This window comes from Thamnophis elegans, chromosome 2 (genome assembly GCF_009769535.1).
Source record: "Thamnophis elegans isolate rThaEle1 chromosome 2, rThaEle1.pri, whole genome shotgun sequence".
Lineage (NCBI taxonomy): Eukaryota > Metazoa > Chordata > Lepidosauria > Squamata > Colubridae > Thamnophis > Thamnophis elegans.
In genome coordinates this window covers 39,771,235-39,788,845 of record NC_045542.1, presented here as the reverse complement: position 1 = coordinate 39,788,845, position 17,611 = coordinate 39,771,235, and the positions used below count along the sequence as shown (strand labels likewise).

Sequence of the window (17,611 nt, the reverse complement as noted above, 5' to 3'; positions counted from 1 at the left end):
CTGCCCATCCCTCCTGTAAGGTGACTCTAATAGGTTGGAATAGGTGTTCTTGGTGAAATGTCTCCGTCTGTGCTATTCTTAAAGATCAAAATGTTTTAATTCTCCTGACGTCAGGGCAGTTCAGTCAAGTTATATCCCTGGAAATCCTTACAACAGAAGAAATTGGTGTTTGATAAATCAGAACAATGGAGTATCCAGCTTTGCCTTTCTCAATGTATTCTGCAAATTTATGGGGACTATAATTCTTAGAATACTCAGAATGTTTCAAAATTCTCAGATGCATTCTTAGAGTATCATACCAATAAGAAGGCGTTTCTCAAACACAGCAGGCTGAGGAATTCTGGGAGTTGAAGTTCAGGGACCTTAAAATGGCCAGGATTAATACTGCAGCAGGGTAACCAATGGGGATAAAGTTGAGCTCAATTTGGCTCATTGGCCTTCACCAGCCTGGAACTTCAGTGCTCATCATTCTTGTGATGAGAAGATTTCATCCTTCCCTTGGATTAAAATATGGCTCATTTGCCTACAGTACATGAGCTTCTTCACTGACATACCATGGAAAGCTCTTCTTAGGAGACGTTTAATCAAGTTACTACTGCAACACACCATCCTTGCTTGCAGAACCATGTCAATAGCCAACTTCAGAACAAGGAGGGCCCACATTGAACCAATAATTCCTACATTCTGATGAAGACATAAAAGATACTATATTTTCAGCCTTCTGTAGAGTTATGTGTTTGACTTCACCTTACCCTCTTTTGGTTTTCACGAGGATGACTTATTTGCTCTGAATTTTCCTGAAACTGAAAATTACATGTGTGTGTGTGTGTGTGTGTGTGTTGCATTTTTGCTGATAAATAAATGAAGGGAGACTAGTATAGATCTATTTCAAGGCTATTTAGCTTTCATCAGCTAGTCATACCCTTACTAGGATTCGAACTTGGGCTGGTTTTCTGCCTGGAAGGCTCCTGGAGTGTGGCTGAAAGGCAAAAGGGAAGCAGTATGCTCCCTCCCATATTTGGGCATACCGGGTGCTTTGACAAAAAAGAAAAAACACTATGCTGGGTAGGAATCTGACAGAAGCCCCATCAAGGAAGTTAAATGGGCACAGTCTTCTCCATCAACTCGGATGATTTTGTTGTCCAATTTGGGGGTTCGTACTCTGAATACTTGCAGAGAAATTAATCTAACCCAAATTTAACTGGCAGCGCTTTGTAAGCCAACAGGCCTGGCCATCCTATTCTTTATTCTCAACTGGCAACCAATATATTCAGAACATAGTCGTGTTCTATAGATTTTGCTTGGAGCACAGACAACTTTCAAAGAACGTTGTGAGAACAATATGGAAAGTAAACTTTCTCCATGTGGGACATTGTTATGGATTATACCATCATGATGGCAGATTAAACTAACAAAAATATTACGCTAATGTTTACAAAATCTAATGGAGACCTAGACCAGATTCAGTTTAACAAAAAGAAGATCTCTTTCTTTGCATTGATCTGAGCAATACATTTTGCCCTTTGCAGAATCCTGGATTTCCGACGAGTCCCTCCAGCAGCTGGGAGAATGATTAATGTCACAAAAGAAATTTTAGAAATCACAAAGAATGAAATCTTACAAAGCGTCTTTTTTATTTCTCCAGGTAAGTTTGTTCCATAGATTTATAGTCAGTCTTTATACTCAAAATGACTTCTCAAAATGGCCAGCAACATGTAATAACAATAACAATAACAATAACAACAATAAATTTTGTCTGCCCCTTCACCTAAGACCTGTCTGATATGGTTGTACCTGTTCAGCATATCCCTTAGGATCATTAGAGCACGAAGCCCCTCCACCAGGACAATAATAATACAAACAGTTGAAAACATGAAATAAATTAAATTAAGAACTATAATCAACTATAAAGCACTGGGAAGTGGTACATAAGTCTAAGTGCTAAGTGCTACTTTATACTGCTCTAATGAGGCCACACTTGGAATACTGTGCCCAGTTCTGATTACCACAATACAAAAAGGATGTTGAGACCTTAGAAAGAGTACAGGGAAGAACAACAAAGATGATGAGGAGTCTGGAAGCTAAACTGTAATGGTGAATCTTTTTGTAAAGGCGTGCCATAATTATCCTTGTGTGAGCAATAGCACGCATGTACATGCCCAGATCTACAATACAATGCACCATGCCCACCTGTGCATGCACCTGGGTGAGGCACTTGTTTTCCGCCCTCCCCAGTCTCCAGAAGCATTCCTGAAGCCTGGGGAGGGCAAAAACAGCCTCTCCGGCCCTCCAGAAGGCCAAAAATCAGCTGGCTGGTGGGCACATGTGCACTGGAGCTGATGGGTCACATGCCGTCAAATATGGTGGTGGGTTGCAGGCGGTAAGCCCTGGTACGGGCGTACCAGTGCCTGCCGAGAGCACCGGGTACCATTCCGGTATGGTGCTCTGGAGGGCCCACCTGCCTGCCTGAGCTCCTTACCTGTATTTGAGCTCTTCAGCGCTTCCGTACATGTGCACAGAGTGCATGGTGCCTGCACAACACTCTGCCGAACAGCTGGAGCGTCGCAGAGGCCGTCGCGGAAGCATCGTGGAGGCAAGGAGGCATGCGCGTGGTGCGTGTGTGGTGCAAGCGTGCTTATGGTGGACACCGGGCTCCGTTGCACTGGATCCAGAACCCACCACTGTGTGGCACGCATGCCATAGGTTCACCATTACAGCTGTATGATGCACGGTTAAGGAAACTAGGTATGTCTAGTTCTAAAGAAGCAAAGGATTAGGGGTGACATGATAGCTGTCTTCCAGGACTTGGGGGATTGTCACAGAGAAGGGATTGACTTATTCTCCAAAACACCTGAAGGCAGAACAAGAAATAATGGGTGGAAGCTCATTCAAGTGAGAACCAACCTGAAATTAGAAAGGAATTTCCTGACAGAAGAGCCAAGGTGGCGCAGTGGTTAAATGCAGCACTGCAGGCTACTGCTAGATCAGCAGGTCAGCGGTTCAAATCTCACCGGCTCAGGGTTGACTCAGCCTTCCATCCTTCCGAGGTGGGTAAAATGAGGACCCAGATTGTTGGGGGCAATATGCTGACTCTTTGTAAACCGCTTAGAGAGGCCTGAAAGGCCTATGAAGCGGTATATAAGTCTACTGCTATTGCTATTGCTACAGTAAGAACAATTAATCAGTGGCTCTGGAAAGTGTGGGTGCTGCATCGCCCATTATCTCTTCAGTAAGAGATTGGACAGCCATTTGTCCGGTATGGTGTAAGGTTTTTCCTGCTTGAGGAAAGGATTGCACTAGAAAACCTCCACGTCCCTTCCAACCCTATGTTTTAAGTTGTAAGGTGCATTTCATATTCTGGAAATTGTACAGAAGGCCTGCTCCGATATTCTAAGAAGGTGAATCTGGGTACAGTGGAGGCGTCTTTCAAAGTTTCCTTAAATAGTCGTGCCATAAGCTATTTATGACTTGAAAGCACAATGGCAGCACCTTAAATTGAGGTGTTCAAGTTATATCACTTTTCACCCCCTTGAATCAGAAACACATTTCTGTACCCCACTTCAGCATGAATAAAATTAATTATTCTATTGGGATTAGAGATGGACAAGAATAAAGAGGTGTCACTTTCAACACCCTCATGACTGAGAGTTACTTATTTCCAGCACTACTGGTGGATTGGTCCTCTTCGGCTTTTCTTTTTACCACACAACAATCTAAGAATTTAAAATAATAGATTACTCAACTTCAATGTATTAACAGTCAAACTTTGACAGCCATTCTAAAAGTTGTGGGCGGGCTACTGCAGAACAACTTGGAGGTCACCATCCATTGTGATTGTTGAGCTGTTTTGACAGAGGGCTATACCAGACGTATCCGTCCCGGTTGGCACGGATCAGACAAACCAGTAGTAGCAGCAGCGGGAGGCTCCGGCCGCCCACCCAGATGCTTCTGCACATGCACGTGGGAGTGTGCCCGAATCGGTAGTAAAAAATTGGCAACCCACTCTGGGCTATACCCATAAGATTCTTTCAAAATTTTCTCCAGGCCTTGTTTTCCACTTTGTACAACTGAGATTGCTCCAGGTTTAGTCAGTATTTACTAGAATAAACCTGATCATCTTAAATTTAGTTGGAAAACCTGAATTAACTAAATGAGCAAATGTAACAAAATTGACACATTCTTTTCCTTTGTAAGCATCCATAGATAACCAGCATGTTTATATAAAACCTGCGTGCCCAGAAAATTTGTCACATTGGAAAGACTCTTGAATTTAACTATCAGGGAGAGTAAGTATTAGTCCTGTCATACTTCCCTGGCAGCTTAATCTCTGAACACTGTTTAGACATCATAGTTGTACTAACTCCCATCTCATATGGTGACCCTGGATACAAGCAAAAAACAAATGTTCAAAATATCTAAGAACAAATGCATTAAAATTCAAAGTAGTTAAAAACTGTAATAAAATGCTTAGGAACATAAACACAGTGCAACTATTTCACAGGCGCTATGCTCCTGTGACAAAACCAAGTTTTAAGGGCCTTGTTATTACTACATTATGCAAATTGAAGGACGATCTTTTCACAAATCCTATCTACCCAACCCATTGTAGCGGAGAGGCACAAAATGTTATGACTCCAGTCTCTAGGACAGTGATGGCTAACCTTTTCGTCGCTGCGTGCCAAAAGCGCACGCCCATAATGCAATGTGCACACGCCCCCTGTGCTCCCCACCCCCACATGCACGCACGCATATGTGTGCACCCCGCACATGTGTGGCAGAGACCTGAAAACCAGCTGGCCGGGGAGAGGCGGTGCGCATGCCCAGTGGAGCTGAGCTGGGGTGATGACTCACATGCCTTTAGAGAGGGCTCTGCATGCCACCTGTGGCACACGTGCCATAGGTTCGCCATCATGGCTCTAGGAGGTCCACCTAGTGAGATGAGGAAGAAGGGCCTTCTCTGTGGTGGCTCCTTCTTTGTGGAACATTATCTCGGCAGAGATAAGATGAGCCCTCACAGGACATTGGTCAAAGCCCTGAAGGCGTGGTTCTACCAATAGGCCTGGGAATCCCAGAGTGATACAGAATCCATCAAGTGCCTGGTCTGATTGTTGTCACCTGAGGAGTGGAAGATTATTGGTTTTTGTATTGGTGTTTTGTAAGCTGCCTGGAGTCACCCTAAATTGGGAAGCCATATAAATTTTCTTAATAAATAGATAAACATATGGGCATCAGGTATCGTTATGCAATCACACCATTTGCATAATGACCTCATGATGGACGTCTGTGCATTCTAACGTCCTTGCGGCCTGTTATGTGCAACCTCTGTCCCTGCATCAGTCTTGAGTCTCATTACGGATTCCTCTCTCCATAGCCAGCAATGTCTGCTTCTTTGCGAAGTGCCCTTACATGTGCAAAACAGAATATGCCGTGTGCGGGAACCCTCACCTCTTGGAAGGTTCCCTCTCGGTTTTCCTGCCTTCTCTCAACTTGGCACCGCGAATCTCCATCCCTAATCCGTGGATCCGATCCTACACCTTTGCAGGAAAAGAGGAGTAAGTGGGTAAATGGACCTCTCTTTTTGCTTACTGCTGAGACCAAGGCCACCCTTTTAAAAAAACATGCTACGCTACACTTATTGAGCAGACCAGCTTAGGGAGGCCCTTGGTCCCTCCGTTTATGTAGAAGAGAAACAAGGATGTAATCTTAGATACAGTTACCGGAGGGTAAGTCTCATTTAATTCCCCAGGTTTAGCTCACAACCTCAATTTTGTATTCCTAATCTGGCCCATCCAGAGCAACCAGCTGCATTTGGACCAAAGATCCTAACCACCATAGCCAAGATAATAATAAATGCTGTTTCCATTTTCTAGTGTAAAATGACAGTTTCTAGGAAGTCCAACAGGAGCTTATATATGAAGAGGTGTGTGGACACGCCTGAGGGAAGAGTGAAAAAATTTAATCCTCTCACTATCTCAGTCTGGATAAAAATTGCTTCTGAAGCTACTTTTTCCATACCTAGCTAACAAAAACTCTTTGGGTCGTTTGAGTCCAACTCTTCGAGGAGCTGCAGTGGAATAAGACAAAAAAAAACCCTCACCTATCATGTGCATTGCCTTAAATTCCTTGAGGAAAATCAAGATATAAATATGAAAAATCAAAAGTATTAAATGTAGACTTACCTTGAGATATAAAAGCCAACTGTGGAGGGCCTATTATTATCATGATTGTGACAAGGAGAGGGAAACAATGAAACTTCTCTTCCCAACAGTGTAGAACAGGGGTGTCAAACTCAAGGCCCGGGGCCTGGATCCAGCTGGCAAGGTGCTTAGATCTGGTCCGCAGGGGCCTTTGCCAGCAAAAATGGAGCTCATGAGGGCTGTGTGTGACCGCCCCCCCCCCGAGCTCTGTTTTTGTTGACAGAGGGTTCCAGGAGGCTGTTGCAGCCAAAAACAGAGCTTAGAAGGGCTGTGTCGGCGGCCCTCCCAAGCTCATTTTCACTGTTAGAGGGTTGTAGGATGCTGTTGCAGTCGAAAACAGAGCTTGTGAGCCCGTTTTCACTGGCAGCGCACTCAGGCCACCATGGGCGCCCTCGACACAAATGACGTCAAACTGGCCACACCTCCTTGCCACCCCACTCATCCCATCCTCTCCTGAGGTCAAACACAACCCTGATGCGGCCCTCAATGAAATCGAGTTTGACACCCCTGGTGTAGAGAGCGCTCAAGCTTCTCTACAGATGTTCTTTAGATATTTTAGAAACCTTGACAGTTTGGAAGATCCTTGCCTATTGTTTGCATTCACTTTTTGCCCTGGACTCCTGGCTTCACATGGTGGGCTAGACCACAAACCTTTAATTTTCTCTTAGAGTCCAGTGCTGCCTTTTCCCTCTGTTTGCAAGAAAGGCAGCAGATGGGGAAGGTGCTGATGCCAGCAGCCACTCTCTTCTCTTTGATCTTTCTCCCAGGTGGGAAGTAAATCCTCTCTATTGCAATACCGTGAAGGAGATTTATCCTTACAGCAGCGGCAGCCGGCTACTCAATATCATTGACATGGCCATATTTGACTTCTTAATAGGTAAGTAAGAAGAGGGAGAGATTGTGATCCTCATGGATCTGAGGTGTTCTGTCCATGAGTGGAAATTTTTCATGGGGCATGAAATAAAGCCGGCTTAGAACATGCTGATAAATTCAAAACTTTCCAGGTTTTCTGAGTTGAATTCTCTGGTTTCAATGTGGGGAGTGGAAGGGGTTAGCTAAATTCCTTATCCTATATATTCAAGATCACTGCCAATATGTCTGCAGTCATGAAATCAAAAGATCCTTGTGTTCTGATCTATACTTCCTGATACAGTAAAAAGCTGTAGTCCCCAAAACCCTCTTTTTCTTTCAAAGGTTGTGAATTATCTTCATTCACAGCCCGTAATGAGTCCCAAATAGTTGAAAAGAGTCCTACAGTAGGCTGTCAAAGTCCTTCAGGATAAGGCTGATAAGCACCTACATTTATCTTCCTTGAAACACTGCCAAAGACTTAATTGGCAAGACCACACAGAGCAAAGAGTCAAAATGGAGCTACAGAAGGTAAACTGACCAGCATAAATCAAGTTGCTTCCTGCAAAGGAAGGATTGAAGGCAAAATGAGAAAGGGACAGCAGAGAAGGAGATGGTTAGAGAGTGTCATCGATGCAATGAACATGAATTTGGTCAAACTCTGGGAGACAGTGGAGGACCAGGGGCCTGGCATGCTGAGGTCCTTGGACTTGTGAAGAGTCAGACATAATGACTGAACAACAACAACAAACAATATATCAACAATGCAGAGAAAAACAATCCTTTGGGGTGTATCTATGTTTTCTCCAAAAACTAAAGTTGGTTCATTGTGGAATTAGTTCACAATATTGACATTGAAAAACAATGACTGGCCCCAATGAGCAGCTGGACTGAACAGGAATGTGAGTCCCTCGTAGTCTAACATTTCAGCAATCAAACTCTCCATTTGGGGTGGGGGATTTTGGGGGGGGTGGGGGAGTGCGGGAAAGGGGGTTGTTTTTGCAATGGCCAAATTACATCAGGTAGAAATAGCCAAAGCAATTTGCTATTTGCTTTAAATATTATATAGTCATGCAAAAGGGAAAAGGCTACACGTTCATTCACTCATCCATTCCAATTTAGATATTGGCAGTTTTAAAAAATGACAATGGCCATTTAAGGAATGCCAGGTGCATTGCGGCATGAGATTTTGTCTACTACAATCCATTCCAATGGATTAACTTCACAATGTTGTTGACATGCTGAGTTGTTTGTGCTTGATTTTGTCTCCATGTTAACAACTCACACACATAGGCACATGCCAGAACAAGCCTCCTAAATGTCTTGCTCTCTGCCACATGCCATCATGCATTCTTCCAGAATTTGGCAGTAGGGAACAAACATGTTTTATAATATATAGCAAATGTCTCCAGTTGACTGGAAATTTGAGGTGTTATTGTGAACGCCCTTGGAAAATGGCTGCCACTCCTTGATGGCCTTCAAAATTCTCCTTTACCAGAAGACAAATGGGTAATGTTGCTTCTCATCACGGCTTTTACTTTCCAAGATGCCTTCTACCTCCATAATTTTGGAGGGTAGCTTTTTCTCCCAAGGCAGATGGATACACATATTCACAAAGCATTGGAATGCAAAGAGTCTATTCATATTGAATATAATCGGACTTTTTTGCATTGATGTAGGGCTGATCGTATGTCTTGGGAAATATCTTTCTTTGCAGAGTTCTCATTTTTAAGTGAAAAGAATGTCAAAACAAGGGCCAAGAGAATGTGGGAGGCCCTGCTATGTATCCCGACTTTGCACTACTTAGGAAAAGCAGTCCAGCTGTGCTCCCCTCTACTGGGCAAAAAGGATATTGTACACTTTAACCAGACTTTCAAATGTCAAACTCTTGGCCTCGTCAGGTGATCACATATCTTACATCCCTTGAGCTGCAGCCAGAGGAAGGAATAATTAAATAGTTGAAAAGCTCAGAGTCCTAATATAGAATCCGGTGTACATCCCATGAAGATTAATAACCTTTCCTGTAATGGTGGTTTCTGACTGGATTGCAGTAGAGCAATAAAGCTTAATTGACCACAACATGCAACATTAACAGAACTACAGAACAAATGAGACTGCAATTTTGTGTATATACATTGCCCTAGCTGTTAATCTAAATTAACTCAAGGGGGTTTCTTGTGAACATGCAATCATGGAATTATATTGACAGTTGTGCTAGCTCCTGGGAGAAAATAGTGGCATTTCATGCATAAATATGCATGTATAACCAGGAACTCAAATCTGAGTCCAGTGTTCTGATGGAAGCTTCCCAAGAACATGGAGCAAACTCCTTTTTCCCAGCAAATAAAATTACAGTGAATTCTGCTCATTCACAGCTGGCAAAGTCTTTCAAAGGAGGATTTACAGTCACACACCTTATCTGGCTTGGAGAGCTGGCAGGTCAATATCTCCAGAACTTGGCAAGGACTCTCAGAGACTCACTAACCAATTAGCGAACTTTTTGTCTCCTGCAAACTCGTTCCTCTTTTATTTCCTCTGGGAGGAGCCATTCATTGTCTGGCCTTACTCCCAAGTCAACCCCTGCTCTTTAGTTGTTCCCTTCGTATGGCAACTCTGCACATGCACACACTGGGAACACGCTCCAGCTGTCCGTCAGCCACACTGCTGTCTGACTCTGACAACAGCTGATAAGTGGCATACAGCTCTGGCCCCCTCTTTTCCTCTAACACAGAGCCCTCATCAGAGCCTTCCCCAGACTCTGGGACTGGCCCATGTTCCTCCCCAACCTCCTCACTATCCGAATCTACTGCCAGCACCACTGGCCGCTGGCAGGCCACAACATCCAGTTTTTAGACCCATCTAGAGAATTCCAGAATTCCACTGGAGTACAGCTGCAAGCTGAGCTAAGAAGCCCCCTCCCCCCCCCATACACAGGCCTTAAGGAAAGCGTAGTAAAGTAAACCAATCAGTGTTAAGGAAACCAAGTTCTGTATCTGCATCCTGAATTGTCAGCCTAGATGACTCAAAAGCTTTCTGTACGCTCTTTTGCTGGTTCTCTCACATAAAAAGGGTTTGATATCTCTTTTTCAGGAGTTCTTACTCGATGGATGGAGGCTGATTTCTGTATTTAAATATGGGGTGTGGGTCTGCATTTGTTTGTTTTCCATGCTCTCCCTTTTTTGTCTTCTGAAAGGTAACATGGACCGCCATCATTATGAGATGTTTACCAAGTTTGGAGATGATGGCTTTTTGCTTCATTTGGATAATGCCAGAGGGTAAGGCAACAAACCCCTCATAATCAGCATTTCCCCCCACCTAAGCACTGATCTTGGTAATTTGCAGAGAGAACTGAACTTCAGATGGCAAAAGTATAATAGGATATAATATTGATGTAGAAAATAGTATGATAAAATCCCACATTAAACTAAAACAGGACTCCACTCTGCTTAGGAATTGACAGCCCTGGTTCCTTCCCACTTCTTTTTCCCTCCAGACCAGAACTTTAATTCAGCCATCATACTGTCTTTCAACCATATTTTTGTCCAATTCATATTTGAAAATTCATCCAAACCCATCATCAGAAGTAAATAGTACACAGGTTTGGTGGAGTTGTCCTCCCACACACGTAGAAGATAGAAGTTTCAGGAAGGCCAAAGGACAACCTGCAGGTTTAATATGCAGCTGGTTGCAAATCAATTCCTGGCATCCCCAGGGACATCCGGAGAAGCTTCTGTCAAATTCCCTGGAGATGCAGGACCGGTCATTATCAACATTCCAGGACAAGAGGATCAAACGTTCTGGCATAGTGCAAAGGAACATCAATTGTGCTGTGAGCAGCCTGAATGTAGCTAGTTTATTTCTGCTGCAGATGAACCTGGCCAATTACCACTTGTCATGAAATAGGTCAGTCTAAGGCAGTTTCTAGGTCTCCTCCCTTGAAAGAAGTTCTGGAGCAGAGATCTTCAAACTTGGCAACTTCCACAAGTCTTAAAGAGAGACAGTATGATGGGTGAATTAAGCCTTGAAAGGGAGGGTGGTTCTGCTTACCTTGAAGGAGGTTCCAGTGTCCCTCTTTCTTTAAGAAATCATTGCTGACTTGGAACAATTTTCATAGTCTCCAACGTCTCTGTTTTGGGGAAAATCATTGAGAAGATGGTCGGGTTGTACCTTTAGAGGGCTTTGGAGGAGATGAATTATCTGGACTCTTTTCAGCTGAGCTTCAGGACAGGATGCAATACAGGATAGACCCAAAGATGCTGTTCTGACCTAGGCTTCCAGCGACAGTAAAAATCACACACTCTTTTACTTAATGGTTGTGAATTATGTTCATTCACAGTCCATAATGAGTCACAAAGAGTCTGTGAAGAGTCCGACAGAAGTCTGCCACAGTCTTTCAGGGTAATGCTGATAAGCACCCACCTTTATGTCCCTTGAAACGCTGCCAGAGACCTGATTACCAATTAGTTTTGCAAGGCCAAATGGAGCACAGAGTCAAACAGAACTTCAGAGATTAAACCGACTAGAATGAACAAAATTGTTTTCTGCAAAGGTTCATGTCTATTTGCTCCTTTTTTAAGTCTTATGGGAAGGACCAATCATCTCAAAGTCTTACTCCTGAGTTGCCTCTTTTGTCTTAACTGTTCTTGCCTTCTGGCAGCTCTGCTCATGGGCGCACTAGAAACAGGCTCCCCCTGTTCCTCTGCCTCGCTGATGTAAGACTCCGGAGACAGCACATAACGACCAGATAGCCCTGGCCCCCTCTCTGCCTCCGATGCAGAGCCCTTGTCTGAGCCTTCCCTAGACTCCAGAATTGGCCCATGTTCCTCCCCAACCTCCTCACTGTCTGACTCTGCTGCCAACTCCACAGGCTGCTGGAAGACCACAAATGGTGCTTTTTCAAGAGGCAACTGGACTTTCTGGTTTTTCTTTGAAGACATTTCACTTCGCATCCAAGAAGCTTCTTCTCATCCAAAATTCTCATCCAAGATTATTCAGCTCTTCTCTTGGATGAGAAGCGAAACGTCTTCAAAGAAAAACCAGAAAGTCCGGTTGCCTCTTGAAAAAGCACCTTTGGGACAACCATGACTTAGATGAGTGAGAATCTCCATAGACAAATACAGGATAGAGATGGCCCTGGTTCTTCTTAATCTCTCAGTAGCTTTCAATACCATTGATGAAAGTATCCTTCTGGACTGACGACAGGACTAAGAGTGAAATGTGTAATGTTGTGGTAGTTCTTCTTTTCCCATGGTCAGTTTCAGTCAATGTTGATGGGGGAAGAGGCCATGCCTAAATTGAAGGGTGTCATAGGGCTCAAAGCTCTTGACTCTCATGTTTATTGTCTATCTGAAGCTACTGGATAAGGTCACGCATTGATTCAGAGGCAGATATCATCAGTATGGTGATATTTAGTAGATACTCATCCTAGCCCTGTGATACTGTCAAGATCAAATCTCATTGCCTGATGACTATTAGAGTGGGAAGCCTCAAGCTCCATCCATTCAGAAACAATGTGGGTATAGAAACCTTCTCGTACCAGGATGGGAAAGGACTTAGACTACATCTCCTGCTCATCCTGGGTATGAGTTGTATGGCTATGATTTCAGTATTAATGATATCTGAACACATGCTCAACAGCTTCATGTAGATCAGGGATGTCAAACTCGCGGCATCATGTTGCCGTCATGTGATGTTTCGCAATGTTTTTCCCCTTCACAGAGCTGGGGTGGGCATGGCCTCTGCATGATGCATCCAGCCCATGTGCCACCAGTTTGACACCCCTGATGTAGATGCTGAACAGGAGCCATGGCTCCTGCAGGACAACCTGTTGATTTCAGATGTTACTAAACCACAACTACTAGCATGCCCAGCTAGTTTGCCAAATACCATATGAGATATTGCAAATGATGCTCCGTCTTTTTATGGATCTCATACACATGCCCTAATCTTTCTAAGCAAGTTAGAGCTAAATGAGATGCATGCTGAGTTGATATTACCTGAGCTTTTCAGCTGTTAATGGAAATCAATGCACTTGACATGAGCATTCCAATATTCTGCAATCTGTATTGGCTTTCAGCTCCTTAGGTCTTTCTGGGAAACCTGAGAAATTATTAATTTTAACCTAGAGCACTAAAGATATTGATTAGGAAAATCTGAGAGAGAGAGAGAAAGTGCAAGAGAACGAGCAAGAGAGAGAGAGAGAGAGAGAGAGAGTACTATATCAGGGCAGAAATGTCACATGTGAATATCAGTACAGTGTAGGGAATTCTCCTTTTCAGATCAAGACAGGCAATGGCTGCAGGGGTGCGATCCTAATGGGGTAAGAACTGGTTCGCTTCGCATGAACGTGAACCTGACATACACTGTGGATGTGTGCGCAGTTACCCGTCCCTCTGATGAACAGCTGATTACACAGCAGGGGCGGCAGCGATTGCATGTGCACATGTTGCGCGCGCATACCCAGTTCACTCTTTCCCAATAAACAGGTATGGGGCAAGGGTGGACAGGCAGGCCCAAACTGGTTCACTCTCTGTTGCTTACCAGAACTACCGGTTTGCCCGAACCAGTCCGAACCAGTAGAATCCCACCCCAGAATGGCTGGTTCTATAGTTGTTGCAAGATTGTTACTCTCAACATCCACCCCGATAGACGTCTCAGTTCACCAGCAAGACACGTCTCTTGTTTTACATGGGTGTCAAACTCGATTGCATCACGTGATGTATCATGACATTTTTTGCTTTTGCAGAGCTGGGACGGGCGTGGCCTGCACGTGATGCATCTGGCCCACGGTCTCCCAGTTTGACACCCCTGTTGTAGGACATCAGGGTTTATGAAACTATAGGCAGCATGACTAGCGACACAAAGCTGTGCAGCAAACCAGCAAACCCAATTCCCTCCCCTCCCCAGGATTGATTGTCGAATGACTTCAGAAGGGGATACCTTCGAGACCGCCTGCTGACACATACCTCCCAGCGGCCAGTAAGATCCCATAGATTGGGCCTCCTTCAGATGCCATCAGCCAAACAATGTTGGCTGGCGGGCCCTCCGAGGAGAGCCTTCTCCGTGGCTGCTCCGACTCTTTGGAACCAGCTCCCCCCGGAAATCTGGACCATTCCCACTCTGATGGCCTTCAGGAAAGCCATAAAAATGTGGCTGCTCCGGCAGGCTTGAGGCTGTTGACCTCACTGTTGAGGTCCAGCCCCGACTAGAATGAATGTATGAGGGGTGTCTGTTGTTTTAAATTGTTTTGTCGTTATGTCTTTTTTTTATATTTCTTATAAGCCGCCCGGAGTCCTTCGAGATTGGGCGGCATATAAAAACTACAAATAAATAAATAAATAAATAAATAAATAAATAAATAAATAAATAAATAAATAAATAAATAAATAAATAAATAGCTCACTGGAGCTATGATTTAAAAAATGTGACACAGCTGTCCTTGGCCTCGGTGCAAAATGATCAGAATTATAGAGGCTGAGTGGGAAATTAAGATGCAAGAGATAAGGCTTACTTCCTACAGTAAACACACCCTTCGGTTATGCTTCATACTGTCATCTGTGTTGTTTTCTTGGGAATGTTAAAGAAGTGGTTTCTCACATCCTTTCTTCAGAATATTTTCTTTGGTTCAAACTTGTGCCAACAACCCTGCAATTCCTAAAGGATCCCAAACCAAAAATATGAATCAGACTGTCTCTGCTTAGCTTCCAAGCTCAGCCAACATTGGCTAGATGCTGCCATCTGTTGATTCTGTCAAGCTTCTTCCAATGAACTCCCTATGTCTGCATTTTGAATACAAATTCAGTCAGTATCAAGCCAGGTCTTTGCCTTCTATTGACCACTCTGAAAGACATTCTTTCCCAGCATCCTGGATTGTTTGCTGTGCCTTTGACACTAACATTTGTTCCTTTGTTCTCACAGATTTGGGAAACATTCCTATGATGAGATCTCCATCTTGGCTCCTCTTAAACAGTGTTGCATGTAAGTACTTGCCTTTCCACATCAGCCTAGTTGAATGGAAAGGCTACATGTTGTGGCCTGGAGAGCTAGCAAGCAAGCAATCATCTGTTTTGCCTAACTATGCTAAATGAGACAAGCCAAATTCAAGAAGTCCAAGTTGTTGGAACATGAAGCAATCACCAAAGGATTTCCCCCAACTTCTTTTTATCTGCTAGATTCACCATCTGGAAAGTGAGAAGGAGTCCTTTAGAACCAGGAAAAAAGGGTCTCACACCTTAGACAATGCTGCATTTGTTCACAATCTTGTGTCTGTGTGTGTGTGAGTGTTTCTGTTTTCTAAACATCTAGCACCTTTGACAAAATTATTTTGCAATTATTATAGTCCAGCGTCATTTGCTACAAGATGCGCAGCAAATACATTAAATAAACAATTTTCTAAATTATCTCCAACTCAGTGAATTCTGAGCTGCGTGCAATCACCAAGACTTCATTGCTTTACTGGATATACACCCCTTCTTCCCTTTCAGATCTGCTATTCATCAAAGCACAAGGAAATTGAAGCATTCATTTTGATCCCTGTCAAGAACATTAAGACTCTATCGGCTTCTAAAAGGAACCAAAACTTCATCCATTTCTTTTGTGTCCCCCTGCAGTCATTTTGGGGTATAGGATTTACTCATAAATAGCAGTGCCTGTGTCCTCTCCAGGTTATTCTTTTATTAATTCATATAAATCAACAGCTAGACCTTCAAGAGGTTGGGCAAAGAGTTATTCATTCTCTGGGTTTCTTTCTCAGCATAGCTAACCAATTTCCATTCTATCCCCTCTAAATTTCTACAGAAGCCAATGCCAAAAGCATCATCTGAAGCCATATAGATATATAGAGCCCCAGGTCTGGTTTCAAGAGTTGTTCATTACTCACACCTTGCAAATCCATCTGGTTTATAATTATAGAGCTGCCACTAAATCTTTTACACGTCCCTCAAGTTCACATGCTCTAAATTGGCTTTTGCCCCCTCCTTCCCTGAAAGGATCACATTTTCTTTGCCAAAATCTTTTCCTAGCTCAGTATAGTATTTTAAAAAAGATAATAGGGGTGATTACATTGAATCCTTTATAAGCATTAAAACTGCTAATGGTTATAGTCAATTTTTGCCCTTTAAAAACTATGATGCAAGCATTGTGAATTTCCCTTGCTGTGTGACAGATAATAGGTAGGGAAGTGATTTTGCTTCAATTTAGTCAAGCTTCTATACTGGCTGTGTAGTCTTAATTTTAATATTGTTAGCTCTTTCTCAAGTTCCAGCTCCTAAACTGATATTATTGACAAAGTACCAATGTTGGGCCATGCTTCTCCTTACATCCAACAATATATATCTCAGTACATTCTTTTGTTTATTTGTTTGCTTGTTTGTTCTGGAAAAACTCCTAGAGTAGGGGTTGATTTGGGGTGATGTTTTTCTGACCTTGAGAATTCAGATCAAGCTTTTAAAGCTTGATTTTTGTAGATAATTATGTGTATGTCCTTCCAATGCTTTTGACTTTTTTACATGACCAACAGATATTGTAAGATGTTTATTCTATGTCACAACATTTCCAACATTTAGAATAGAATAGAATAGAATAGAATGGAATAGAATAGAATAGAATAGAATTCTTTATTGACCAAGTGATTGGACACAAGGAATTTGTCTTTAATGCATATGCTCTCAGTGTAGGTAAAAGGACAAGATAGATTCGTCAAGAATCATAAGGTACAACACAATGATAGTCATAGGGTACAAATAAGCAATCAGGAAACAATCAATATAAATATAAATAGTAAGGATACAATCCACAAAGTTGCAGTTCTGCAGTCATAAGTGGGAGGAGATGGGCGATAGAAACGATGAGAAGACTAATAGTAATAGTAATGCAGCCTTAGTGAATAGTTTGACAATGGTGAGGAAATTATTTATTTAGCTGAGTGATGGCGTTCAGGGAAAAACTGTCTCGTGTGTGTAGTTGTCTTGGTGTGCAGCGCTCTGTAGCATCATTTAATTTATTATTATTCATCTCTTTTTTTGCAATTATGGATAGGTCACATGCAATGGGAGGGAATGCACTGATTTTTACTAATTATTTTCCAGCATTTATACTTATATTTTGTGATTCTTCTACTTTTTCATAAGATCACATGTAATTATTTCAGATAATGACAAATAGTGTGGATATTAATATAAATAATCTAAATCAATGGATATTTAGAGTTCTGCACTGATTTTTAAATTTCTATTTATTTACTAATATTTTACCTTCCATCCACTGTGTTCATTCTCATTTTCCTTTTTCCATTGTGTTGTCATTTATTTTATTTTTCAAATATGTCAAAATGGGGAAATATGAAACAGGCCGATAGGGAATGGGCCGAGCAGCATCCAACAGAGAACAGACCTTTTATTATTATCAGAATAAAAACCAAGAAAAGTAACCAATAACTCCTTGCCTTCGTAATCAAGGCAGAGGACTGGGCTTCTTTAGATTTGGCCTTTCCAGAAAAAAACCCCTCAAGGCTTCTGCAAATAGCACAGGTTAGGAGCTTGCAAGCGTGTCAAGTGCTCTGTTGAGCT

At 42.8% G+C, this 17,611-nt stretch overlaps 1 protein-coding gene across 2 annotated transcripts in view; it reads left to right on the top strand.

Moving 5' to 3' along the window:
• Positions 1-17,611, top strand: part of FAM20A (FAM20A golgi associated secretory pathway pseudokinase) — a 64,001-nt gene that overhangs the window by 43,590 nt on the left and 2,800 nt on the right. For both annotated transcript variants that reach the window (XM_032208816.1, XM_032208817.1), the window contains exons 6-10: positions 1,530-1,645; positions 5,372-5,552; positions 6,965-7,074; positions 10,240-10,321; positions 14,964-15,023. In XM_032208816.1, coding sequence (XP_032064707.1) covers positions 1,530-1,645; positions 5,372-5,552; positions 6,965-7,074; positions 10,240-10,321; positions 14,964-15,023 — 549 coding nt within the window. The remainder of the gene's footprint in view (positions 1-1,529; positions 1,646-5,371; positions 5,553-6,964; positions 7,075-10,239; positions 10,322-14,963; positions 15,024-17,611) is intronic.